The sequence below is a fragment of the Buteo buteo genome, chromosome 15 (assembly GCF_964188355.1).
Source record: "Buteo buteo chromosome 15, bButBut1.hap1.1, whole genome shotgun sequence".
NCBI lineage: Eukaryota > Metazoa > Chordata > Aves > Accipitriformes > Accipitridae > Buteo > Buteo buteo.
The window spans coordinates 17,277,199-17,305,045 of NC_134185.1; the positions used below are offsets into that span (position 1 = coordinate 17,277,199).

General features: G+C 37.0%; 1 protein-coding gene across 4 annotated transcripts in view; it reads right to left on the minus strand.

The window, feature by feature from the left end:
- Positions 1-10,798: 10,798 nt before the first annotated feature.
- ASCC3 (activating signal cointegrator 1 complex subunit 3) overlaps positions 10,799-27,847 on the minus strand; it is a 276,733-nt gene continuing 259,684 nt past the window's right edge. For 3 of the 4 annotated variants that reach the window (XM_075046673.1, XM_075046672.1, XM_075046674.1), the window contains 5 exons: positions 20,291-20,442; positions 19,629-19,779; positions 13,675-13,881; positions 11,511-11,686; positions 10,799-11,413 (listed from right to left, as the gene is read on the minus strand). In XM_075046673.1, the coding sequence (XP_074902774.1) occupies positions 11,266-11,413; positions 11,511-11,686; positions 13,675-13,881; positions 19,629-19,779; positions 20,291-20,442 (834 nt within the window). In that variant the 3' untranslated portion in view covers positions 10,799-11,265. Of the gene's footprint in view, positions 11,414-11,510; positions 11,687-13,674; positions 13,882-19,628; positions 19,780-20,290; positions 20,443-27,847 lie in introns of those variants that run through there. The other variant, XR_012653054.1, reaches the window with a different exon arrangement.

The window sequence follows — 27,847 nt, forward strand, 5'->3', positions numbered from 1 at the left end:
GGAAAAATAGAAATTTCAAACAAGGAATTACTTGATTTATCCCTATTACTGCATCATATCACATTGCTGTTTCTCATAGCCTGAAGTTTTGTGATTTAGAGAAGAGATGGCAGAACAATGTTGCATTGGTGATCTGAACTGGACTGGACAGGGATTCTTACATGGAAAGATAAGTGGTAGATAAAAGAATGAAATAATGATCATGGACAAAGGTGTGTTTTTTTTTTTTTTTTCCTCCTTTTTTAATTGCAGGAAAATAAAGGGGTATAAGTAAAGAAATGGTGCAGTGGAAGTTAATTTCGAAAGAGATTGTCTTCTCCAGTTATGCATAAACCTAACACGTAGACAGGGATCTGATTCCAATCAGTAATCTCTTTGCTCTTCCAAAAGATCAAAGTGACATTTTTCTTCTGAATGTTAGTTTTGGTGGGTTATTGCCTTCCTTCAATAGTGGTGGCAACAGTAACTGGTAATCTCAATGGCTTGTTATGTTCATGTTAATAAGTAATGTGTTCACATTACCGTAATATTTACGTATATGGTTATATATATACAAATAACATTCTACTATGAATCTGTTTATTCTTTTTTCCCTGAGAAATGTTGACATTACTGACTATATTTTATTAATGTCGTATGCTATACTTCCAAATGTAAGGATATGGACCAATTTTTAATGCAGACTACTTATCCTTAACATCAAGTTGGTATGATGCAACATGACAGCTACAAGCATAGGTGTGTAAAATGGAAAGAAGAGCATATGTGGTTTATAAAATGAAGAGTATGCACTTCTTTAGGGCTATAGCTAAGAAAGGGTTTTTAAATAGCAAGAATCTCACACCTAAATGCACTCAGAGTGGAATTCAAGATGTGAGGTGCTGAAATTCCCCTATCTGGTGAATATGGAAAATTAGGTATCTCAAATGAGACTGGATGACCGCATATGAAGAGGGAAGCCTAGCACAAAGATGGAACACAGAAATGTAACTTACATTTGGTACCTTGCCTACGATAACAGGAGAAGTGCTTGTCTTTTTAGGATATGTTACTTGGAACCTTCCTGTGAAAATGGAGGCTTGCTGTCTTTCAGAATGAGAAATAAGACTTGTGCTTTTTTTTATTTAAAAATTAGCTGCATTCCGCTAACCCATTTGTTCCTGTACAAAATTCCTTCCTTCAGTTCTTTCTTCCCTTTTCTGACCATGGTTTCCCCTAATGCGTCCTAATCACCAGGTAAATAGTAGAGGTATGTTTTTGTGGAAGCTGTGCCATCATGACAAAATATTTGGCATAATGAAAGCAGATGAGATTGTATAATAAAACCAAACAGGACTGTTGCCTCACAGCAGCCCTGTCTGCATGACTCAAAGCTCTGTCCCTCTTTGGAGATGGGATTCTTATCCTGTTTTTCTCATTAGGGATATTTTTTTTCATCTAATTTCATTCGATTAGCAATTTTTCATGGTCATGAGTTAGTCTGTTCCTGTAAAGTCAATGGTTCCTAAGAATTAAATAACTTTAGGACATTACCTACCCATCCAATTCAAGAAAATACAATTTATCCCTGAATTAGAAATGTTATAAAATCTGCAGCTGTTAATCTTTAAGTCCTAGGTCTGAGTGAAGGATTAGATAATACTAATGCTACTGTCTATTCATCAAATCCTTTGAAAGTAATAGCAGAAGCTAAATTCGATCTTCTAATAATATATGTGAAGAATGCATTTCATCCTCTGGTCTCGAAGCAAAAGGGCAATGCATCAACAGAAAAGAAACTTTAGTGCATGTTTTGGTCACTTAATATTGGGATTTCTTTCCAGGTTCTGTTTTTGTTTCCTTAGCAGCACCCATATTTCCCGAAAGATTTTCACTGATTCTGTTAAATTAATCCAGCTGTTTCTCAAGACTTTCAGACAAATAGGAAGGTACTACATGTTTTTAAAATGAAAAACAAAGTGTTTGGCATTATTGTCAGTATCTTTTTGGTGAGATTTTTCATTTTTTATTTCATGTTTACAAAAAATAGAATATTCTAGCAATCCATCTGGACCACTTATTTCTAAAAAACCCCTATATCTTAAAGATTTTGATCCTTTAAGGTCAGCATTCCCTGAGGACCCTGGTCCTGGGAAAATTTTGGACAAGGCTCAGCTTGGTTGAGGTACATTTAGGTTTGGAATAGAAATTTAGGCTTCTGTTGCCAAACCAGTGCATCGGAGCATCTCTCTGGGCACGCTCTTTTGCTGGTGAAGGAAGCTGAAGCATGACCTGGAAGGCTGACATACTTGTCCTCTGCTGTAGGATGTGTAGGGCAGAGGAGTGGATGTAAATTTTCACATCCTCTAGTGGAGCTCGGGTGCCTCTGTCAGCTTAGGAGTCACAACAGTCACAGAGCTGGCATCTGACTGAGCACCTCCTGCAAACCAGACAGAAAATGAACTAAATGTCTGGTGTCAATCTTTCTCAGAGTGTTCCTGGTCTCAGAGTGTAGAGTAACATTGATGCAGATATTTTGGTTTTAGCAATAAAAGGGAAGAGCTGTCATTGCATATTCTTTGACAATTTTCCAGGGAGGTTCAGATCTATGTGCCAAAGATGATGCACAACAACCTGCTTTTCTGTCCCAAAAAGGCTAAACAGGAAAAAAAACCCCAAACACTTTCCACACATCAACAAAATAAAAATCATTGTCTCATAACTTTTATATTGCAAATGCATGAACATGCTTCATTCAGCTTGGATAACCCAAATGTCATTTCTCCTAAGCACCTAAGGAGTTTGAATGTCATTGCTTTTTGTCTCATGGCTTCATGAATGGACATAATTCTAGGAGATTGGTAGCATTTCTTGGCTCTATAGGGCTGGACTAAATGAATTCATTGATTAAGTCAATTCCTTTTACCATTACAACTACTTTAATTCATGATTTAGTTATGTTTTTGAAAAAAATATGATTTAGCAGTCTCTTACCCAGCTGTCACTTTTAAAAAAAGACAACAAATTTGTATATTCATTTAGAATTACATAATCTGGATAGTTTAGAGCTTAGACTGATTAATTCTACATATGCTTAGAACAGGTAAAATCAAAGAATTTCATCCGGATAGGATAATGGTCTTACTCTGAGCTGCTTTTTCCCAAAGGATACACAGTCCTTATCCTACGAAAGTCTTTGTTTCAACTTAAACTATTATCTTGGAGTACAAGCCAGAATATTTTATTCTCTCCCCCCTCCCCCCCTCCTTTCATTCTCTCTTCCCCCCCCCCCCCCCCCCCCCCCAACTTTACCAACTCCCTCTGTTGGTAGCCATTTTCCAGTGAAACTCACTGAAAAACTAAGTGTTCTGTAAATTGGATGTCTAAGTCAAGTCTTCAGGGTTACGGTGGTATTTCCTCTTTTCTTGTGCTTCCAGCTTGAAGTGTCAAACAGTTTTAGGAGCAAAAAAACTATTGTTGAGTCAGCTGTTACCCATTTTTGTAGGTTTTGTAGGCTTATGGGATGAGAATGCAGTAATCAGATAATGAATATAGCTGCAAGAAAAAGACACCTGTTGAGCAGGTTTGTTTCTGTTTTCTCCAAGTTTTAAGTTCATGGCCAGACTGAACAGGATGAAAGAGCTATTACAGCACTCCTTGGGTGTCACATGCTGTGAAGCCAAGACCTGGGGACCATCAGCAGTGTTAGCAAAAGTCCTCTGCTATTGCAGTCTAGCTACAAGATATTGACGTGAAACAAAAAAAATGTTTTATGAAAGATAATTATTTGTGGGTGACCATGTCTGTGTTTATTTTATCAACAGGAGGCAAAAATTGTTAGCAAAAGTTTCAGAAACTTTACCTAGCTGTGATTTCTTCTGAGTTACTGCGTAGCATTGCAGAAGATGGCACTGCAACTATGTATACCTGGGTGAAAGCAAAGTCTTAATCCTTTATGAATGTGCTTTGCAATTTCTAAACCTTTTCCTAAGGGGTCTTTGTGAAGTTGTGTGAAGTGTTTGCCTTGTGATGCATATGCTATGGTATATAAACTATGGAGGCTTTGTTCTTTTGAGAAGAGCAGAGCATGTATTTTCCTAATATCTGCAAGGATGAGGCTGAAAGGTATTGTCAATGTTTGCATGTAGGAATCAAGTAAAAATGCGTGAGATGCTCATCTAGTCAAGAGCAAGTTCTGCCTTTGTACATCACACATGTGGGTATGGCCTATAACTATTTCACTTTGGTCAGTTCTGAGCATTTCATTACCAAGGAGAACTGAGAAATCTCCACATCCATCTTTTCCCAGAGTAGCTCGTTCCCTCTTTGAATCAAGTCACTTAAAATCTAAAATTAAACTGGCATTTGCCTTAATCATACAGCTAACTGTGCTGTGTATTTTGCACCTGTCTTATTTGCTTAATATATTCTTGGAGTAACGTTGCATCATATTTTGAGTTTAGCAAAGTAGGGCCTTATGCAGTTATTTGTAGATCTCAGATTGCAGGGACATAATCATGGATTAGGACTTCCTCTGTGCTATGTTTCCTATAAACAGAGAATGAAATTCCCCTAAAGGTCCTATTCCAGAAAGCTTAGTCCAAGTATAACATGAGAGACTGTGTTGGCAGGAGTGGGAGGGGTGGGATGGGACAGGGCAGAACCATGCCAAGGAAACAGCAAGATCCTGTAACTGGGGTAAACTTTTAAATAGTTATGCAGTCTCTCTTGTATTATATTATATATCTTGTACTTTAGATAGGGCAAAATAGAAAAAAAAAAAAAATTAGGGATAAGTCTTGCTTTGGTGTGGCTGAATGAAGGGGCCTTTTTATAGACATGGCAGAATCTTCTCTGTTTTTTCCAGCTCTCCCTTTAGTCATTGCAATCATCTGAGAAAATAAAATAAGGTTTAATTGCAGAATCTTCACAGCTACAAAGATGACAGTTTATCAGAACCTGATATTACTGAGCTACTACAATGAGTAATTAGTCCCTAATTAGTTGGATTTGCTGACAAATACATAATGGGAACTCACCATGTGTTATTGGCATCTGAAACAATTTTATCCTGTTAGCTAGAAGAAAGTACCGCTGTCAAGTATGTAAGCCTCATTTTCCCACATTAGCACTACGCGGTAGAAACTGAGTTATTTCCATTCCAAGGTGCAAATTTGCTAGTGTGTGAAGAATGCTGTTTATCACATTTATGTAGAGATTTAGAGTGTAGTTAGAAAAAGGTGGTGATATTTCTAGACTCCCTTTTCTACTGTTCTTCTTGCCAGTAATTAATAGCATAGCCCTATAACTATTTGTACATGTATCATGTTATCAAGAGTGTGATTTTTCAAAAATGCCCAATTGTCCTCTGCTGTCATTACAATTAGTGAGAATCTTATATTCAGCAACAGAACACTTCATTCTTTACTCCATTGGTTTTCTAGCACATGAACAATAGCCAATATCTTCATTTACTTCCCCCCCCCCCCCATATGTTCTAATTTCTTTTCTAAAATCTAGATGTAGACACCCCCCACACTCAGTGGTCATGCTATTTTCAGAGAGCTCTCCATCTTGGTCTCTCACCTGTGTGATCTTTGTCATTGTGCAATGAGATGTCACCAATTCTGCTGCATATGGACCTTCTGCAAGGGGAGACACAAGCCTTCTACTTTGGGTGCATGTTTTTATTGAGAGTCTTAGTAGGACAAGGATAGGCTGGAGGAAGAAAGCAGCAGTGAAGCCTAATGCAGAGACTTAGTGAAGCTTTTATGTTCTTTATTTCTGAGGAGAGATTTGAGTAGAGAAGGTGGTTGTGATTTTCTAGGAATAGAGATGCAGAAGACAGGCTTACTTACTTGGAGAGTCCCAGATTCAAATCACATTGATGCAGTATGGAGCTCCTTAGAAGATCTGAGTACAAGACATATTGTAAACATTTAATTGCAGGATGGTGTAATCACTGTGGAGAATCCTTTTCTATAGAGCTTGTTTCTTCTGTCTAGATTGAATCGTCTGTAGGAATTATTTACACAGGGACTCATTTAGTACAAGCAGTACAATTGTTTTCCAGAGAAGTTCCTCTAATATAGAAGTTCCCTTCACACACACTTCATGAAAGCAGCTTAACCTCTTACTGCTACCAGTGTGTGACATTAATAACAAACTTGGTTAGTTCATTCCTGAGCTTTTGGAAATCACTTCAGAAAAAATGTGTGTCAAATGTGCAGATGTAAGTCTTGGCACAGCCTGCTGGAGTGCAGTTGCAGTGTGCTCTGAGAAGACGTCATTTAACAAGATACGTTTTTAAAAAGATGGGTGGGAATCAAACATAGCCAATGGAATAGGCATTGTGTGTAAATAGAAAAGGACCATTCTCAGTAGCAGCCCTGCTCACTTTTTGTAGCTCACATATGTCTGGGCATCCTATGGCATCCAAACTTTTTGTCAGAAATACTTCTTCTCATGGAGCAGGACAATTCTCCCTTCTCATAAAATAGCTTGGAAGAGAGAATTTTGAACACTTACGGTTCTTCTGACTTACAAAATAGCATGGGCTTGATTAGCTAATTAAGCTTGAGTAGGTAAGTATCCATCTTATTGGCATACCTGCACAGGGATAGCAGAAGTGACATAGGACCTATGGAAGACTTGCTGTCTTCTGGAGTGGCAACTGAAATATCTTTGGTGATTTTGTAGTGCATTAGATGCAGTTAAGCAACTAAATTGCTTGCCTATGACTAAGCAAGTAATAAGGGCTCAATTTGATTACCTGAGTGTAAATACTAGTGCTATTTCAGATGCCTTAGGTTACATGAGGCGTCCACAGAGAGTGACAGAACAGCATCATGTTTCACATCTGGTAGCCCTCTGCAGATGGCGCACGTTCTTCTGGAGCTGAAAGTGGAGGCCAGGTGAGATATTGCATATTAAATGGCACTGGATATTTGCATGTAAGCAACTAAATCAGGGCCAAAGGTGTGCAATTTAGCTGGAAGAAAGGATACCTAAAACTAAAAAAAAAAAAAGTTTATATAAAAATCACTTGCACAAATTTACCATTTCATATGAGGTGTAAAACATGCTTGGATGGATGGGTGGCTTCCTTTTATGCCCATGGCTTGGCTTTCTGGTTACAGAATTATCATACAGACTTTTTTTTTTCTACTCTCAGTATTAGTTCAGACTTTTTTATGGAGACCTTTAGGATGTGGAAAAAATATATATGGTTTCCTTGTATAACCTTACTTTGTCCTGCTTCAGTACTTACTACATAGGCTAGAATACTGTCCATACCACATCATAGAGAGATGAGCTTAAAAAATTCTTTCTATGATAATATGCTGCTACTAATATGGTTAACTGTTTCTGAACAGGTGTTGATTGTAGGGTTTACAGGTAGTGAAAGGAGCTAAAGGGAAGTCTACCTTAAATGGGCTGGGTGGAAGCAAGACAAGAGAGTGATGATTTAAGAACTGGCTGCAGGAAATAAGCCTCTTTGTAGGGAAGTGATGCTGGTTGGACCAGTTCATCAGACTGTCTTAAAAATATCACAGCCTTTTTTTCTTGAGTGAGGGAGGAACATAGGACTTTGGATTCCAGCTGTGATGTGCAAGAGCAGATGCATGTGGGATACCTTATTCTCTTTATAAGTACCTCCCAGAACTAGAAAATTGGAATTACAGAACTTACCTTTCTTTAAACACAGCCTGTTCAGTGAATGTTCAAGTCTTATACTAGGCTCCAGGATGGAGGTTGATGAGAGACTTCCTGAAGTTTCCTCCACGATGGCCATCTAGAGATGGTCTCTAGAAGCAAATAATGATGAGGAAGAGGAATTTTGGGTCACCAGCATAAAACCCTGAATTCATCTGAGTGAAATGAGGGCCTCCAAAGATTCGATTCAATTCAATTTACAACAAAAGAGGAAGACCTGCAGTAGTGAAGATGGCTTCATGGTGCCACTGTGGTATGTTCAGTACTTGGACTAGAACCACAATCTTAAGTAAGGTTCTAGAACAACAGATTGCATTGTAAGAGCTCCTTAAGAAGAGATGGGGGATGATTGTACATACCCAAACCTCCTCTAGCTCCTGCTAAGTACTGCTGTGATGCTGTTACCAGATTTGGACAGGGTAAGATGGAAAGGGCGAAGTCACATAGGTGGACTTAGATACATCTTGATACACAAGATGTGCATGTTTTTTGTTGCTCTTCTCAATTTTTGGAAGAAGTATTATATCTGAGCAGGCAGGCACTAACTGCAGCTGCTCTCAGAGTAGGGGACCCCCCCCCCCCCAACCTGCTTGCAAACTGGAATGAGAAATTTAACATTAAGAATTTCTGTATGTGCTGTTAATTTGCTCATTTGTTTGATTTTCATACTTTTGTTAGACAGCTATTCTCACTTTCCACCATTAGATATCACTGGATTGAACATATTGATTGTTCCTTCTAAGCAGCTGTTTCAAATGCATCAGAATTCCTTCTCTTGGATTTTTCAGATAAATACTGATTCTAATCAATATGCTTAAATTCATTCTGTATTACTTCAAACTTTGTCTTCATGAATCCAATACTTTTGTAAAAAAAAAAAAGTTTCAAATATGTTATTTAGAAATGTCACCAAACTATTTCTAAAAACAATTAACATGCTAGGAAATTAAATACAATATTTCCAAACCAAAGTACAAATGACATTACAGAAACTCTTTGATTGATTAATACAGAATACTGAAGCTATTGTCTGCTACTCTGCAGTTAGACTATTTTGTGATGTGCATTTACAAAGCAACAAGAGCTAGCGTCACTATGTTGGTATGTTGTTTGACTGTGGCATAGCTCTTTTTCCTAATTAATTAAAATTGTTGAGGGACAATATATTGCTTCAGCCAAGAATTTTCCCAAAGAAAGGGCTTAATTTCTGTGAAAATTTACTTGGAGATTAGAGAAAACAATTCTCTTAAAAAAAACAAAACAAAAAAAAGGGGCATAAGATTAAGTAAATGTGTGAATAACCAAACTTTTGCCTACCAATTTGAAAAAAATTTGTTTGCTGTGTGACACACCAGCAAGTTATACTGATATAGTCTAAATGGCAAAGGTGGCAGTTGTATCAGCTAGCAGGCCATTAATATACTGATGACTTTTTCTATTATAGTCCTGTTTTCTTAGGCAATAAAGTTGACCTATAATAACAAAATATAAAATTTTTAACATCATCAGGTGATGTGAAGATCTCTGAAAATACTCAGCTACAGAATTCATTATTTTTTTCTCACAATTTAGAGGTGCCAGATATATATGAAATAAATTATTGTTTAACTACTGACCCTTTGAAATCAGCCAGCCTTCTCTTTGCTGCAATGTAGTGTTGCCAGCAGGTCGTGGGAGGTGGTCAGCACTAGTGATGCCACACCTGGAGTACTGTGTCCGGTTTGGGGCTGCCCAGTATGAGAGACATGGACATACTGGAGAGAGTCTCAGCGAAGGGCCACAAAGAAGATGAAGGGACTGGGGTGTCTCTCCTATGAGGAAAGGCTGAGAGAGCTGGGACTGTTCAGCCTGCAGAAGGCTTAGGGAGATTTCATCAATGTGTATAAATATCTGAATGGAAGATGTTAACAAGGACAGAGCCAGGTTCTTTTCAATGGTGCCCGGTGATAGGACTAGAGAGAGTGGGCACAAACTGAAGCACAGGAAGGTCCCTCTGAACATCAGGAAACACTTTTTTTTTTTTACAATGAGGGTGACCAAACACTTGCACAGGTTGCCCAGAGAAGGTGTAGAGTCTCCATCATTGGAGATACTCAAAAGCTGTCTGAACATGGTCCTGGGCAACCAGCTTTAGGTGTCCCTGCTTGATGAGGGGGGTTGGACCAGATGACATCCAGAGGTCCCTTCCAACCTCAATCAGTCTGTGATTCTGTGTGGGTGCAGCACCACCAGTGTCATTTTTTTTTCTGGGAAGCTTCCAGGCAACAACTCTGCTGTATTCTCTCATTTGGTGAAACACAGTGGAAGTGATAGCAAAATGATCCCTCAGAGAGGCAAGGCTTATCAGCTAAATGCAAAGCTGAACAAGTTCAAATATTAATGTTCAGTTTAAGGTCTAGTCTATCGGAATGAAGAGGCATGATGTTTTTTGCAGTATGTTGCTTCCAAGTGCTTGCTCAGCATCTTGAATCCCCTTAAGGCTGAGAAGAGGACTGACCTCAGGATGTGGAGATTTAAGCAGTCTCATTGCTGTATTGTGCAGAAGAAGGATGCTGCTACCTTCTCCCTTCAGATTTACGTCTTGCAGGTGGAATTGCCTCCATAGTACTATCACTGAGCTGGGCGTCTCTTAGACACTACCTATCGTCTGGCAGAACTCTTCCTTGCTCATCAAGCAGTCTGTTGTAAACCCTGTTTTTGTAGCCTCTCTCTCCCTTATTACAGAATGTAGCTGCCCACTTTAGCACTGAACCCTAGAACTGGACACCTGATTTTATATGCCTTAGTCCTTCAAGATTCAGCAAAAACCCACTAATTGTAAATATGTAATATATATGTATGGGGGGTGTGTGTGTATATATGTATGTACATACATCTGAAGGGTAAACTTTAATTATGATCTATATATAAATTGCATCATTGCTATACTGGAAATATTTTATACTATTTAGCATGCCTTTATAACCGGATTTACTGCATATATAATTAATACAGATTTGTGACATTTTTCCTTTAGATTATCACCTTCAAAATGTAGTATGCATAAGAGGAGGATTTTGTTACTATATATCCTATTTTACACTGAAAAATCTAACACAAAACATTCTTATGGACATATTTTTATTAAATGTGACATAACACACCCATCAATATTTTCAGCACTTCTTAGATCAAATTTTGTATTTTTCCCTATAAATTAAAAAAGTTGACTATTTAAACTACATTAATACGTAGGCTACAGAACACTTTCCAAAATTAAGACTATAGCCCTAAATTTGCACAAATTACAATATCGTTTAGTCTTTCATTTTGATGTGTCAAAACTCAGTTAACAATATAACCTCTGAAAGAAGAAAGATGAAACAGGAAAAGACAAATCTTCATAAAGGAGTAAGGCCACTGTGGCTAACTCTGTGTTACCAGAGTCAATACAGTAGTCACTTTCAATTTCCTAGTTGTCTTGAGGTTTGAAGTTGGTTCCACTAAGGCAAATGCATTTTTGGATGTCCAGAATGACCAGATGTCTTTAGCTGCAAAACCAGTTCTTCTGAATGGACTTTTCAGATCACCTTACTTCAGAGCCAGGTGACTCATAGCATCAGACACCTCTGTTGTGACCTGTGCTGAAGTACTAGCTGGTATAATGTTCAGGTAAATATCGTACTGTTGGTCCATACCAAGATAGCTGTCACTCATGAGATACAATGTGTAGATACACCTAAAATGTAAAAAGCAGAATTGTTAGTGTGGAAATTAGGTCTTGACTACTTGGAAAAGATAATCACTAAGAGAACTTAATTTACAAATTGTCATACTTTCCAGGAGTTTCTGGAGTATAAAAAGCAACAGAAACAGTATTTTGATTTCTGACATATCCAGTTCTTTTCAGGGCGATGAGCTCTTTTTTATCAACTTCTCCCAGTATCAAAAACCATCCTTCATCTTTAACTTTGGGGAATCGAGGAGCCACTGCTTTACTCTCTTGCTTTCCCTGTTGGGGAAAAGAAACAGCTTAGTAAAACTAGAAATCACCTTTCCAAAATGCCATTCTTCCCTGAATAAAAACCACCTCTAAACTACATTGTTGTGAATTGTTACCTAAGACTATAATTTAGCCAGACTAAAATATTTTTGTTATTTCTTTTCAGATGAAGTGTTTTTAAAAAAAAAAAATAAAAACACAGTCCACAGAGAAAAACCCAGAATACAAGATACTATTCCGCTTATTTTGTAAGCTATTAAAACTTGAATGGAAATACTGTTCCCTTATTGTAATTTCATCTAATGTATTCCAAACGCTATTCTCTGCAGAAGGGTTAATTGTAAACCTAGTGTCTTTAAATAAAGCTAAACAATATTGTTCAAGATTAATATAAAGACAAAAACAGCACTTGAAGTCTTTATTTGAGGTTGATATAGCAAAAGGAAAGATTATTTCAGTGATTCTTTAAGACAGTGACTTTACTGCTGGAAGCTGAAGATATAATGATGCACACTCAATCAGCATTCATTTCGTGTTCTGTAGAGGGAAAGGTTTTACTGAAGATTTATACAGAAGAAAAAGCACCACCATAGCAATGAAGCTTCAGAAACAGTTTGATCCAGCTGTTTCTTACAAAAGAGGGATCAAATTCTAGGAGAGGTTTGTAATACAGTGATCACTGCACAAAATGCTCCTGCTCCCTTCTTTTCCATGGCTTCTGGTTAGGAACAGGCTCTGTCAGTAACTAACTGGCACAGCATACAGAATGACTTATGGAGAAGCTTTGACCCTTTTTCCTTCCTATAAATGAGATAGATAGTCTCCCCATGAAGCTATGGTGAACTGCAGTAGTCAGGACAAGAAGTCTTTCAGGGAAAAAAGAATACTTTTCAAATATAATTCTTTAACTAATGTAGGTAAGTTACCTTCAGGATTTACAACAGAACATATGTATCTCTGTTACTATTTTTATCAAAATGAAGTTATCTTAAGAGTCTCAGAACTAACATCTGAAACTGTTCTCTGCTTACATCTTGAACTTTTCTTCATATCTTAACAAAAATGCTAGTAATTGTTGTTCTTAGTTGTTTGAAATGTTAGAAAAATTCATTAGCAAAATTATAATCATGGTGGTCCATATGCCGCTCATGGTATGCAAATGCCAAAAATGCATCTATAAGTAAGTAAGTGATAGCTACAGTGTCAGCAGTGCCTGATTTGAATGCAGGAGGCATGGTCTTAACTCCTCCAAGAGCTGACAAACAGCGAGTTACTGCTGCTACGGGCAGAGCAGTTGGAAACCTGTGCAGCTGCTGGTGTTTCTGGCTTGGCACATGAAGACCTGCTGCGGGCCCAGTGAGGTGACCAGCCCAAGAAGAAATGGGACGTGCTTTAATGGAACAAAGGGGTGGGACTGAAATTTAGGTGTGGAAAAGAATTGTAAGTAGAAGTTGTTCTAGGAGCTGTTCAAAAAAGCTTCATATGTAAAATATGAGGAAAATATCCTCAGTAAAGGCCTGAGGATGTGTTATGAGTGGAAACATATTTATAGGTATGGGTCTGGCATAGCAGTTTGGAGGTACATGGGAAGCTTATAAATTGTTTTGGGGAAGCAGGATATGCAAGAGCACAAGTGGCAGGAGTTTGGGGCTGGTGAATACTTAAACACTGTCTGTGAAGTTATCATAGCCACTGCCACTGCTTATAGTACCCAAACAAATGAACTTTATGAGTTTCTGGTTTGTAAAAAAACAGTGAGAGAATTTTTTCATTGACTTGAATTGCTCTAGGGTTTTACCTTAAGAGTCTATTTACTATCCTACTGCAACCTGAAAAACCATTTGCTTCATTACTAAGAAAAGGCTTTGAAAGTGTTTATAATTTACATAATACTTAAACCATAAAAAAACCTGTGATGCTGTATAAAGCATTACTGATAATGTAAATGGATTATTGGAAACTTGTGCACTTGGGAAGGAAATGATAAAGTAATCTACCTGATACCCCATCTGGGTTCTCTGCAGATTTACTTGGAGCACATACTCTTGATCAGCATGTAATTTAATCCACCTTTTGTCATCTCGTGTGTCTGTTGTCAAAGAAGGAACAGGCACTTCGTTCTGTGGCTGAACTGGGTCATCCCAACAGCCCTTAATGCTCAGGCTGACGTTTAGAATTGGCAAACGGCACAAGAAATTCCAAGCCTGTAGGAAAAACAGATCCCTGTGGATTACAGGACTATCTATACAGTCATTGTCACTGTAACAATAACAATTCAATGTGCACTCTACATATTTATTCTGTATTAATAATATTTTATTATGTATTAGAATATCATATATAATCGTACAACTCTCGATCACAAGCATAAAATACTTTTCATTAACCTCTTACTCTACTTTCTTCTAAGCAAATAAAACAAATGTGAAACTCCTCAAGCACATTACACGTGCCTCACTAAGATTACTGATGTCTGAACACAGGAAAAATTCCTTACCACTCCCGATTAAAGTATTTTTTCCCTATAAGCCACTTAAAAACTAGTATAATTAAGTTTTAAATTAAACTTCCTTAGCATAATCCATAAAGAACAAGTCACTGCAGTGCTAATTAGCAATGGGCAAACCTCAGAGAGTTCAGAGGATCAGTTCAGATAATTAACCAAAAGTTCAACTGCATATCCAAAGTTATCCCTAATTTTTTTTTTTTTAAGGTTTTCTTGCATCGATCTTCACGAACCCTCCTTATAGTCCTCCTGAGGAATCCTAAGTCTCTGTGGTTTCTGATGAACTGCAACAGGCCCTCAACTTTCTCTCATCCTTGTACAGAGAACTGTTGTTAGAGGCATACAATTTGTGTAGCTGAACGTGACACTCTCTTCAACCTTAAAGAGGCATCCTGAAAATGTAGTCCTATGTATCTCTCATTTAGGTCTCTATCAGACAAGGAAAAGCAGCTCTGAGAAGTTGTGACAAAGATGGAGGGGAGTAGTGCAGGCTTTCCTTTAGTAAAAAGAAAACCAGCATGTTCACTCAACGAAATTTGTTAGGAAGAAGAAATGGAAAAATGGGCTGTGGAATGGAGGCAGTGATTTGTGGCCTCACTATGGCTGAAAAAGATAGATGAGACTGGCACTGGAAGAAAAAAACCAAAAGACCAAGAACCAGCCTCTGCCCTGCTCTCCTTCCCCTCCACCGCCAAAACAAAACAGGAATCAGCACTTCACCCATGTTTTCAAACAACACATATGAAAAGCTAGAGGGTGGGAAGGAGAAGAAGGAAAGAATATTGGTCTTGGTAAAGAGCCAGCAGATGTCAAAATAGGAACTTGTGGGAACAAAGAGGGTAGGCATAGTCGCACGGGCAATACTGGCATGGAACAGAAATGTTTTATCTGGAAAAAGACTAAAGTACATTATATTTTTCATGTTTTGTTTTGACCATCTTGTGTTTCAACAAAATCTGTTTTCATTTAGATTTAGATTGTGCTTGATGCATCTCTGATTACTTTTTTCTGTGCTAGAAGATCTAGAGCCCTAATAAAAGCTCAGTTTGCTTTTTGGAGACATCATTGCCATGGTTCACGCTGACAGTAATGGTATATGTTAATACATAATTAGGGATACAGCAGCCAGGGTGAGCAGACCTAAGGTCGCACTGTGTAGGAAAAGGCGGTGCCGTCCCTCTCTCCAATACCCTCCCCTCCAGCTAGCCGCCCCCCTCTCTGTCCCCGATATGTCGGCACTACCATGTTGTGATTGTGCAGCTAGATGGATCAGCTAGCTAATCATTTTGGTGACAGCATGAACTTAGATCAGCTTAAAGCTGATTGTAGAAGCATATTCTCTAATCCTGCGAGTACTCTGAATAAGCATGAACCTTCAGTGCCACTGAAAGAAGTGGTCCAGCCTCCTCCCCTGCTGGCACAAGCATTCACATAGCCACTTGGCTACAGGCCATTCTGACTGTTAGCGAGAGGGTTGGTATGATCTCTCCTCCCCTCGCTCCCACCTCCTCCCCTGAACCAGCCACAGCGTTTGTGCAGCTGTGGAGTGAGCTGGGTCAGGGGAGGTGAAAATGGCATAGGGAGGGCAGGACTGCCCATTTCGACTGCGGTGCAGACTTATGTTGGATTAAAATGGCTGCATTACCAGAGCCTGGCTGAACTAAGCGAGAAAACTGATTTAGGCTAAAAACTAATCTCTCTTTCTTCCCTCTTCTGTGTGCTGCATGAACAGCTGTGTCTGTTCAATGGGGAAGGTGGGGAGGGCCAGCTGTGAGCCCTCAGGAACTGCAGTGTAAAAGCAGGGGACACCGATGAATAGTGCCTTAGCTAAGAAAGGACAGGAAAATTATAACAGAAAATAAACAGCTAGAACATTAAGGGAAAAGAGATTCCTCTTTGTCCCAACTCTGAAAGGCAAAAGGGGGAAAAAAAGGCAGCACCTTGAAGAAGGAGAAAAACCACCACAGACATTCTTCATTAATTAGCTGTTGCCAGGATTTTGCTACATTTAACACACAAGACACTACTAAAATCACCTCCAGCAGATCACACTGGATGAGACAACTTGAGTAGTAACACCTTAACTGGCAAATGGTTTTATGTTTAATGTAAAGGTTTTTAAGATGAAGCTTACTGTAGGACCTGTACACACCTACTGTGTGAGACTCTGCATGCACAAAAGCAGTGTACTTCTGCTGTGTTCAGCAGAGGCACCCTAATATACACCAACCTGCTGAGCACCCCTTTGGTTATACTTTAGATATCATTTACCTGGAAAACTTCCATGTGCACCATCTCAGAGGACAAGACCTGCTACAATTATGTTAGAACAAAGTTTAATTTCAGCAGAGATCATAATGTATTAACTCCTTTAGGGGCATTACCTGTTGCTCTGTTGAAGACTATGATTTGGTCTGGTTTATACCATGCAACCCCAACATATTATTCTATTTGTCAAAGGCTGTCATGTCCTTATGTAGCTTTTACAGTGCAAACAAACCAAAGTAACTCTGAGTAACTTTCTAATTAGATAAGAAAGTAGTTGTAATGTGTCATTCTCCAGGCCCTGTGTATTTGAAAATTAAAGGCAAAGTTAGTACTGCTTTATCATTGATACAGTATGAACAGCAGGCTGCCTTTTTATCATCCACGCAACATGAAGAAAATGAAGAAATGCTTTTCTTACTGAGGAAAAAAGCCAAGTAGTAGCAGCTGAAAATGAAAAAGAAGATTACAGGAACACATACTTCCAGGGTAAAAGCAGCTAATACTACAGCAAGGATAATATTTTTTTCAATCTTGAGGTTTCTTTTTTCTCTTTCAGTAAGATAAATATCAGCTTAGTATTTTAAAAGGTGCCTAATGCCTAAGTGACTTAGAAACTGAAAAAGATTTGTTAAAGAAATATGATTCAGAATGAATCATGGAAACAAACATGGAGCTTAGGCCAAAGATCAGAGTAACAGTCTAAATAGTTTTTGAATTTAGACTGTCACCTTTTAAAGCCCCACTGACTTTCAATGAGTTTTAGGATTATAACTAACTTTTGGAAAATTAAACTCAGGCTCCCATGTTAGTTAGATAGTTCTTGACAATTTTACTGGTTTTTTTTGCTGTATAGGATAAGACAAACACATATTATCTCGTTTTAAATATAACAACATTCCCAGCGTGTGCATGTACCTATATACTGTATATATATTTACCTACCAAACCCATAGATTCAAATCATAATCACATGAGAAATTCTTCATGAACCTTTGATAACATCATTAGCATTTTTGCCAATAATCTGTCTCCCCAGGACTTAGCCTAATATTCCAAATCCATGAGCAGCTTCAAGAGCTGCTATTTAAAAATTAATTACCAATCTGCTTAAAAGACATTTTCATCTTTCCAAATATGAAGTTTCTTCCTTCTCCTATCTGCCTCAAATTTATGTAAAGCTCAAGCTGGTTTTACCAGTTTCATGCTAGTAACAGGTTTAAGGTATAGGTTCAATATACTGTGAGAAGTAAAAGGTTTGTTAGGAAAAGAATGTTTCTGGCAATTTAGTGGTGTACTCACTACTCTATTGGACTTTGTTCAGGTCTGATGCCAGAATGCTAGGCTTAAACTCTGTAATCTTATATTCTTTCTTTACAGAAAATGTATCATAAAGATGCATTCTTTATTGAAGAATTTTTCTCTTGGTTGGCCCCTAAGTGTGCACTGAAAGACTTTACATCTGAAGACACTCAACAAGCAGTCTCAATATGAATTTGAATTCTGTGCAAGGTATTACAATAGTTTTTGTTTTTTTGTTTTTTTTTCCTGAAAAAAAAAAGCTGTAAAGAATATAAAATACTGGTATAAAGGTTTCACATTTGCAATGACCTGCATAATACAGTCATGGCTTTGCTATACCCAATACGGCCATTCCCAACTCATGGAAATGAAACTTTCTCCTTATATGATGCTAAGACATGTGTTTTTCCATCTTATATGTATCTGTATTTACAAACAGATATATAGAGGCATAGAGTCATTCACAGCGTGAATGTACACACCACATACACACAAGCTATTTTTGAAGAAACTGCTAAGACATTTCAATACCAGCCAAACATATTTATCTGAGGATTAATCTTCATCTATTGAATCAGACGAGAACACTGCCATGCATACAATTATTTAATTAGCAGCCAAATCCTCTGCCAGTCAGCAGCCGTTCCAGGCATACTGATGGGGCAGTAGATGCAAATCTCACAGTAGTACTGCTTTTTCTCATTACTACTGCAATTAGCACTTAAATTGATGCTTTAAACATACTAATTTCTGGAATAATTCAGGATTTGTATGTTACCTGGGATCGCCTCACTGCAGAGACGACACCAGATTGCTACGCAAATTGAAGCACTTTTGAGCCAAATAACCATCATCATATCAGACAGAGCCAATTTGCATTTGCTTTTAAAGATAACAGAATGGCAATTTATGCAAATAAATTAAGTAAGTTTACTTCTGAGTTCTCCCTGAACTAATTATAACAATGTTCTAATTTTTTATCACATCTAAAAGTTGGACTGAAATCAATGTGTATTATGTTAGAAATCTGTTGTTAAAGGAAGCCTTGTTTTGATGTCAATACATTTTCTTAATTCAAAATTTTGATGTTAATTTAGTTACAAATGCAGATGTCTGTTATAGACATTTAAGTACTTTTCTTCTTGTTTGCATACCAGTAAAAGGTTTAACTGAAGCTGAACAGTCAAATACAGGACATATTGCTGTCCTTTTAAATATTCAAATAAAAAACATTTGAAGTTTTCATCTTTCATACATTTCTTTGAAATCAATAGGCTTAGCATGCAATGAATACTATGGAATATAGCTGTCCTTTGCCAGGAATGGCTTGAAAATCAAACTGAAAATAAGACTCTGGCAGCCTCAGGATTTTGGAATAGTATTTTTTTCTTCCCCCTGTGAAGTGTGAAATTTTCATCTGCTTTTTCTGTTTCAAATAGAAAATGAGTGCTGGATCTTTTACTAAGGGTATTCTCAGGAAAAAATGGTGTTTGACAGACCACTTCAGAAACCAGTTATGATGACATTTGCAATGCATGTATTCCTAGTGCATAGCTGGCTATGAAAAGGTGGATAACACTCAGCAGATTGAATGACCTAGAGAAGCATCTTTAGAGCAAAGAGATCTGGTAATATCAGCCATAAACCAGACTCTGTTACTGGTTAGCAAGGATTAAGTGAAAATAATATTAAGAAAACAGGCAGAGAAGAACCTCTGTAAAGCTAGCAGTACCTTGAAATTAGAGGAATGAATGTGTTGCACTTTATACAGAACATCACATGATATTTGCTGAGAGGAAGTGAAGTGAGTATTTCTTTTCCCAACTACTCTTCCTTTCCAATCACATTGATAACGACCAAATGGATAGAAAGTATTACCTGTGAAATGTGTGCTGTTTGCAATTCACTGTCCACAATGGAAGCAAAAACATTCTCTTTTCCTTCGCAGGCAGCCATTAGTTCGGGAAGACACTCGATAGGTCCTTGGTAACCTCCATACACACTCTTCCTTTTGCCTTGGCTCCACTTCCTGATACAGACAGCAAAACATATGCCCAGGGAGGGAAGGCAAACATTTGTTTTCAGTTGTTTTGGTGGTAAAACTTGATACTGCTTTCTGTTATTCAATGTTGGTCATTTATTTTTGGGTAGCATTAATTACTGCATCATCTAGGCATCTATAGAGCTTAGCATTATCTATGATATTAAGATGGATACTAATGTATTTTTATAATGGATTAAAATAAAGAGATAATTAATATACACAGTTAGATTTGTTAGGACTTGGAACCCTTCCAGTGATCTCTTGTTAATTTGTCTCGAATCATGGTTCTCAAAATAATCTGTGGGAGTTAATTAATCAATGAATATTGAAAACAGAAACAGAAATTCCATTTGGGAAAGCATCACTGTGAAAGAATGAGTTCTGCTTCTGGTGCATTAATGAACGTTCTCGAGCACAACAATGACATTCAAACACAATCAGCAGTCAGAAGTGGAATGAAACTGCAAACCTGCAAACACTTAAAAGAATTACATACCGAAAAAGGTGAAGGTGGTGTAGCTCTATATTGGGCAAAGTAAGCAGTGAGGAGTCATGTATCCATCTGCCCTGAACCACCATCTGCACCAGACTGGTTATATTCAGAGCAGTTACCAGCCAGCCATGATGTGCTGCAACATCCAGCATTGCCTAATCAAAAGAGACATATAAAAAAAAAAAGAGAATGCAAGTATAATTGTGTACCTGGTTCATACAAGTAAGAGCATTTATTTAATGTTTAACATACAGGAGTTTCTAGGCCTTCAACATAGGAATTTACTTCAACCTCTACTGATGGCAGTAGGCATCTCTTGAGTTAACCTTGAAAAAAGATGGATTAAGTCATGCATCATCATCAACTCTTACCCTTGAAAAGATAATTTACACCATGTTTGTGGGGGTGAGAGCAGACAGTGGGATCTTTTCCTTACAAATAACCTCTCTTTTACATAATCCAACTCAGAATGAAAGGAATACATCTCAAAGTTTACTGTAAAGGAAGAAGTTACAATTAACTTTAGTATTGGTTCATATTGTGACATGAGAGCTGTGCCAGAATTGCAGAATTACTCAAAAATCCTTGAACTATTGAAGAACAACATCATATTTACAATTGTTCAAAAATTAATACTAATGTCACTTATGAGTAACAGTTATTCCCAATTTAACCTAAGGACTTAAAACATCTCTTGAATTGGACTAGATAAAAAGACTAAAATTTAGCTTAATGAGCATTTTTGAGGTTTTGTTCAACACTGACCCCTAACTTGAGATCTTGAAGAAAGATTACAAAATAGCTAACAGTTTAGCGAGGGTGAGTAAGAGCAGTCAGAAATAACATGGATTTCACCCTTTGCATTGTGAACAGTTGACTATCTTGAAAATGAGGCTGTCTCTCCTTTGGCATCTCTATCCTGAATCTGAAAAGCTTTCCCAAAGTACATAAAAAACCCAAGCAAACACCTCCCCCCCACCATGCAGCTACACATCACACTTTAAAGCGTTAGCGATCATCCTGCCTTCCATGTTTCATGAGTTTCTGTCCATTTCTACTTACTATGTTTTCAACAATCCAAGTAAAAGGTATACTATAAGTATCACTAGCATAAAGATCTAAATCTGCAAAATTCATTATGGATTGTGCATTGCGAGTGGCCCTATTGACACGAAAAAATTGTTATGCTTGCTTTTTTCCTGACTGGACTTAAATTCTGTTTGGTTAGTCTGAAAGAGAATTTAAAATTTCTTCCAAAGGACAAAGGACCAAACATGAGCTTTTGGTTTCAACTTTTTTTTTAAATGCAGTTATTTGCATATATAGTATACTTTTCACCCTGTCTAGAGTACATTAAAACAATTATTATGATTTATAGAAGCATTTTGGCTGGTGAAAAAAATTGTAATATGTTAGTTGTCTTGCTTATTTTGTTGTTTATACCATTATGATCACAATAAAGTGTGCGTCCTCACATTACAACACTCTAATTCAGTAGAAAGTCATGTATTTAAAAGTGGTTTGCCTTGTAAGAAATTTGGAATTTGATTAAAATACTAGAAAACATTTTTTTAAGAAAGCAAGAAGAGAGTCTGGTATATTGAATAGTTTCAACACTTCTTAATACCATTTTCTTGGTATTAAGAGAGTTGTAGTTTGATTTTAGGACTAAGCTTAAGATGTTTCCATGGGTTTTTCTTTTAAAGACAAATGATTTTGTTTGATACGTCCTTAGACAGCAGATACCTCCATCGTTTTAACTTATTTTCCAGCCACTAGTGTAATGAGGAGAAGCTGTCTATGTAAGTCTTTACATTTAATCAAATGTTTTACAGACAAACAAAAGGCAGCATTTACTTAAGGCAAACTAAACAGTGAAATCTTCTTTAAACAAAGGAGTTGTTTACACACGCAGAGCTATTTCAATTAAATTACACTGATTCTGGTGAAATACTGAGTTTAAAGACACAAGTCAGTTGCAGTGCTGGCCAGTCACAGAGTTTATTTTAGCAGTTTACAATGCAATTTCAACAGGTTTTATTCCAGATTGGGGTGATAAGATCAGTGACACTTAGAAAAACATTTAAAGTGTTACCCTGTATTACACAAATGTCTCATTTCTCATGAATTGTGGATAAAGAGCATTTCAGCTAATAAAGATCTAGATTTAATGTTTAACTTGTCTTTTTTGAAGGAAAAGCCATAGCACCCTGAAACACTCTAATAACATTCCTAGTGACCCTAGAAATAGTACCTCACAGCACAACATTAATGGCTTTCTTTCTCTGTCTTTTCACTTGGCCTGCCAAGGTGATTTCCAGGCACGATTATTTTTACCAAACAGAAAATAAAATTATGTTAGAAATCACATTTGAAAGGAGCAGCTTCATGGCCTGTAGATTTATGCATTGGTTCACATGATTTTTAGTCAGATAAAGAGGGAATTGTTCTCAGCATGTATCAGAGTGAAGTCCGCCTTCTAAACTTACAGGGCAAGTCGCTCTCTAACCGCTTCCACATTTTAAAATATATTGAAGTCTACACATACGGCACAGTCTGTGTCTCTGAGCATGTTGCTGAGACAGTACAGTATCTCTCTCCTATCCTCCACTACCTGATTCTTGTTCTTTCTTTTCTGCTATTCTGACACAGCCTGAAACATCGTGTTCCTCAATGACAAGACTGCTGTATATACATGAAGAATAATGGGTGTACAGATATCCTGTCTTTTCCATGAGCAGCAAGAAGAAACAGTAAGTTGTATATTTAGTCAGCATGAAGCAGTGGTATTTTCATAAAATGCTTCTGAGGATACATGCATAACACTGTTTTAATTGTTTTCTTTCTTTCCTTTTTTTTTTTTTTAAATCTATTCCCCTACCCCCACCCCTTTTAACAGAGGTTTGAAAAGGGGAAAGGAAGAGAGAAGATGTAAGAGAAAGACAAATCTAAAACAAGCTAGACACTGAAATTAACTGGAGGATCCTTTCACATAGAAAATCTCCTAGAAATTGATAGAGGCCTACAGATAGATATCCCGTAGGGAGTAAGGAAAGCCTGTGTGTGTGAGACTCTGTGTTCCACATTGTTATAATGAATCCACATGGCAAATCCTCTTTTCCTCCTTATTTTCTGCTTCTTCACCCATAGAATTTATTCACAGCATCTCTATCTGGATGTGAAATCCAAGACAGTGACATTGTGAAAAAGTCAGAACAATGGTAAAGTTGGCTTGTTTCATCTGCTGCCTTGGAAACCCGCACACGTTTCATTTTCTGCTAAGTGTAAAACACAGATGCTTGATACTTATATGGTTATTGAAATTCCTATAAATATTCAAGGTATCAAATTGAGTCATTCCCCTATCTCCAAATTAGCTACATAAAATGTAGCAACAAAATAAAGAAAATAATATAAAAGGCAAAAGAAAAAAAGCTAAGTATTTAATATTTATGTTATCTGATGAATAACATTTATTCTCTTTAGTTTCTCCAGTTGCTACTTGTTTGGTTTGTTGTTGTTGTTGTTTTTAAGTACTAACCAGTATAATTGTAATTTCTAAATATCTTATAGTTGATAAGATTGGAACGATTAAGAATATTATTCTAAACTGAGAAATGGCACAAATTGGTTACCTGCCTTTCTAGCCTCCCAATTTCATGCCAACACAGGATAACTTCATCACAGAGAAAAAATTAAGAGAAGAGGACAGCGAGTGCAAGAAACAAACCAACAGAACTGTAAAGATGCTTTTACTTACAGAAAAATGATACAAATATTTTTTGGTAAACCAACAAATTGAAAAAAAAAAAGCCCTAAGCCCACTACTTTTTAACCTAAAGCAGAAAAGATGGGGTAAACACATGGAGTCAAGGGAACTGTTGCTTGTTATAATGAAAAAAATGCTTACCATCATCCTATTTGGGCCTCTTCCTGCACTTAGGAGAATAAAAGCAGAGGCCTATACTGAGACAGGTTTTATTGAAAGAATCAGGCGTTAGCTTTTAAGCCTTTCAAGTGTCATACTTGGACAACAACAAAGTAATAATAGCAGTTAGTGACACATCCTTTAACATTTTGTCTCTCATTATCAAAAATACCTTGGCTTGTACCAACATGGGTAGCAACAAGCTATAAACCATGGCATTGGTAGGACAAAAAAGCTGATGCTCAGTAACTGATTGATGTAGGTATACCTGTCAGGTATGGCAAAAATTTTCATTTTGATGATATTCAGAATTGAATATCAAAATGTTTGGATCAAAATCTTGTTCTTTCTTTCTTCATTCCAGAAGTACATTAATATGAAACCCTCAGCATCTATTATCAGGTTTCTATCATCTTATTTTCAGGAGCAGTGGTTGGTTGCCCTTAAGGTACTGAATTACTTAAACTGATCAAATTGTACCTTTCTGGTCTAACATGAAGCTCAGATTTAACAGTCTCTCTCTTTTTAGCCAAAGTTACTACCGATGCTTGGAATTTCAATTATGGTTTATAATTCCTTAGCTGGAGGGGAAGCAAAGATGGAGGCAAGATGTGGGAGAAGTGTGTGTGGAACACTCACTGATAGCAAAACATTGCTTTTCTTTGGTGTTTTTAAGCACTCTGAATATATATGCTCAAAACAACAGATAGTAAATTGTTCCATAATAAACATATCTGCTCCACTCCCCCCCCTCCCCCATTAAGATTTGTCTAGGAACTAAAATATCCTGATTGCAAAATCTTTTATTTTAGAAACTTTTTGCAAAGTTTTAACACTGTTTTTGGTATTACTTTCACATCAGTCATTTGAAAGCCAGATAGTCTGGATCACTCTTGTACGACTGAATAGGTGGCAGGGGAACAGAGACTGTACAATTGGCAGAATATCTGATCTACTCAAATGAATTAAATAGCTTTTTCCTTTAAGATAAGTTATTGAAGTGTTAAAATGAAACAGCTTGCATCTTATTAGGAGACTGTATACTGCTTGGAATAATTGCTTCTTCTGCTTGAAGTCACCTGTCCTATAGCTCTGAATATACTAAGCATTTCTACTTAAATACTGTAAATATAAATATAATTGTAAACTTTGTAAATATAAATGTCGATATTTTGTGGCTAAATTATATTTAAGGAAAGTCGCAATGAAGCTAAATGAACAATGATAACTGCTCTGGATACAGAGGCTAGCTAAGGGAGACTAAGGTAATGTAAGAAGTGCCATTCCAGCTGAGAATTACATCTGTGATTACTAAGCTAAAAGTTGACTGCCTACAGTGATGCCATTGGTGGTAATGACTTGGTGGATGGGGGCTGAAACTTCAGGAGCACTCAGGGTGAGTTTCCTGGCTCAAATTTATCCACTCTTAAAAGATTAATTTTATTTTTTGTATGAGTGCTTCACAGGCTATGACACTTTCTTGAGTGCTTCATTCGGGAAACTGAAGGTTGGTACACTAATGTATACAGCCCTCTATACAAAATGACATTCACCTTAGACTTGTAAGTTTATGTAATGTAAATCCAACACATTCTCAGCCAAACAAATATAAGTCTTACTCTGTAGTGGTGCTTTGAGGAAGGAAACAGGTATTTAAAAGAAATAAACTGTGTAAGACTAAAATACTTCAAACTGGTATTGCACAGTTACATCAAAAAGCAGAGTTAAGGCTGTTTCTGTACCTGAATTTGTATATAGTATTTCAATATCAAATAATCAAAATATCCCCACTCTTGTCTTCGCTGCATGATAATATAAATTCTGTTGTCTAGGACTAAACTTCAGTTAGAAATACAAGTTAAAATCATTAGAATGGTGCCTAATTACAGCTGTTTAGGACTACAGAGTTTATATGACAAATATTTATAGATAATAATATGCAAAAGTGTATGCATTTTACCCATTTTTCTGAAAACTATGAATTCAGAATATTAATAATAATAATACTTTTTTGCACACGCTTCAAATGTAGGAAAACTTCCAATATGTAATATTATATTATGATCCACATGTGACTTGAGATCATACTACTACAAGTAAAATATTTTTCCAGATGTTAAAGCATGCCATGTACTATAAGTTTAATGTTTTTATATAAATCATGATTATGATGCTTCAATTATATACCCCAGAAACAACAACTGACTTGAAAAGTTGGAATTTATTTGAAGAAGTCTTACAGAGGGTTTTAAGGTCACTACCTTTTTTATGTCATATATTGGCAAAAGAGGTATCTACAGAACCTTTGCACTTCAGAGATCTAGTCCAAGATTACTTTTTAGAAATTTATTAATTTGGGGAGGGAGAGGAAGTCTTTCAGATTAATTAAATCAGACTCATACATCTGTATAGTTTCAGCCTACAGACACCCCCCCCCCCTTGTACTTTATCAGAGATACAGTGAATAAGATGTAATTAATCCTATTCAGGAGGCACTCCTTTTATACTGCCCTCTGCATCCCCCTTCCCTTCACTTTTTTTTACAAGCATATTCAGCTCCCTCTTCCATATGCTCTGCTACCCCATAGGAGAGACTAATTCTTCATTCTCCCATCATCATAAAGGTCTCACTGATGTATGCAAATTATGACCTTCCTAGCTGCTTTGTAAGATTCCTATCCCTGTGTTCTCCTTTAGCCTCCATAGTAACATTATTAGTACGATCAGAACCAGGGAAAGGACAAATCACTTACTGTCTACATTTAGTGGAGTGCAACCCTTGGGTTCTTACTTTTTTTTTTGGATAGTATTACAGAGATAAAAGCAGCTATGGAATGTGATACCAGCAATGTAAACTTGGTAGGGCATAACCCAACGTGTTCAGAACTTGAGTCCCAATATCCAATTTATTTTCAAATTATTAATTAATAAATTGATATTCTCCACTATGCTAGTGAGCTGTAAATACAACAAAATGCTTTTGATAAAAATCTCTTGGCAAGAAATCCCAGTTTCCTAGCATAAACAATGTCTTAAAGATGGCATTTGTTCCAAATCGTACACAAATTTACCAAAACTATGAAAAATATACAGCATCTTTCTCATAATAAAATCACCCTCTTTAAAGTCAGTTTCAAAGTAGTAATATAATATTTTTTCAATAATTAAAAATTTTTGAGTGCATTCACAAGAATCCTTTTCAACAGCAACAGTTATTCCCAGTAACTTTCTCCTGAACTTTTAGCCCCATAAGGTTAGCATTCAGGAAGCTCAGCTGCTGTCTAACAAACTTAATTAATCAAAAAGTCATTTCCGAGCTGTAACTATGAGTAAAAGTGCTTCAAGTGTGCTAGCAAGCCTACAAGTTAATCAAAATGCTAATGCAGTACAAATTAAAGTTGTGATTAACATTTCACAGTAGCTGCTTAAGTGAATTGATCACACAAATGGGTTAAGCATTACTCATTTCCTCCAGCCCCAACTGGGAGAAGGTTTGTCATGGGTGGGGGAGGGATTATATATAAGCAGCACCAAATCATCATTAAACTGTGACCAAGATGCTTCCATACACCAGTTCACCAATTATCCACAGCAAGCAAAACCCCAACACCACTGCCACAAAGGTAACCCTC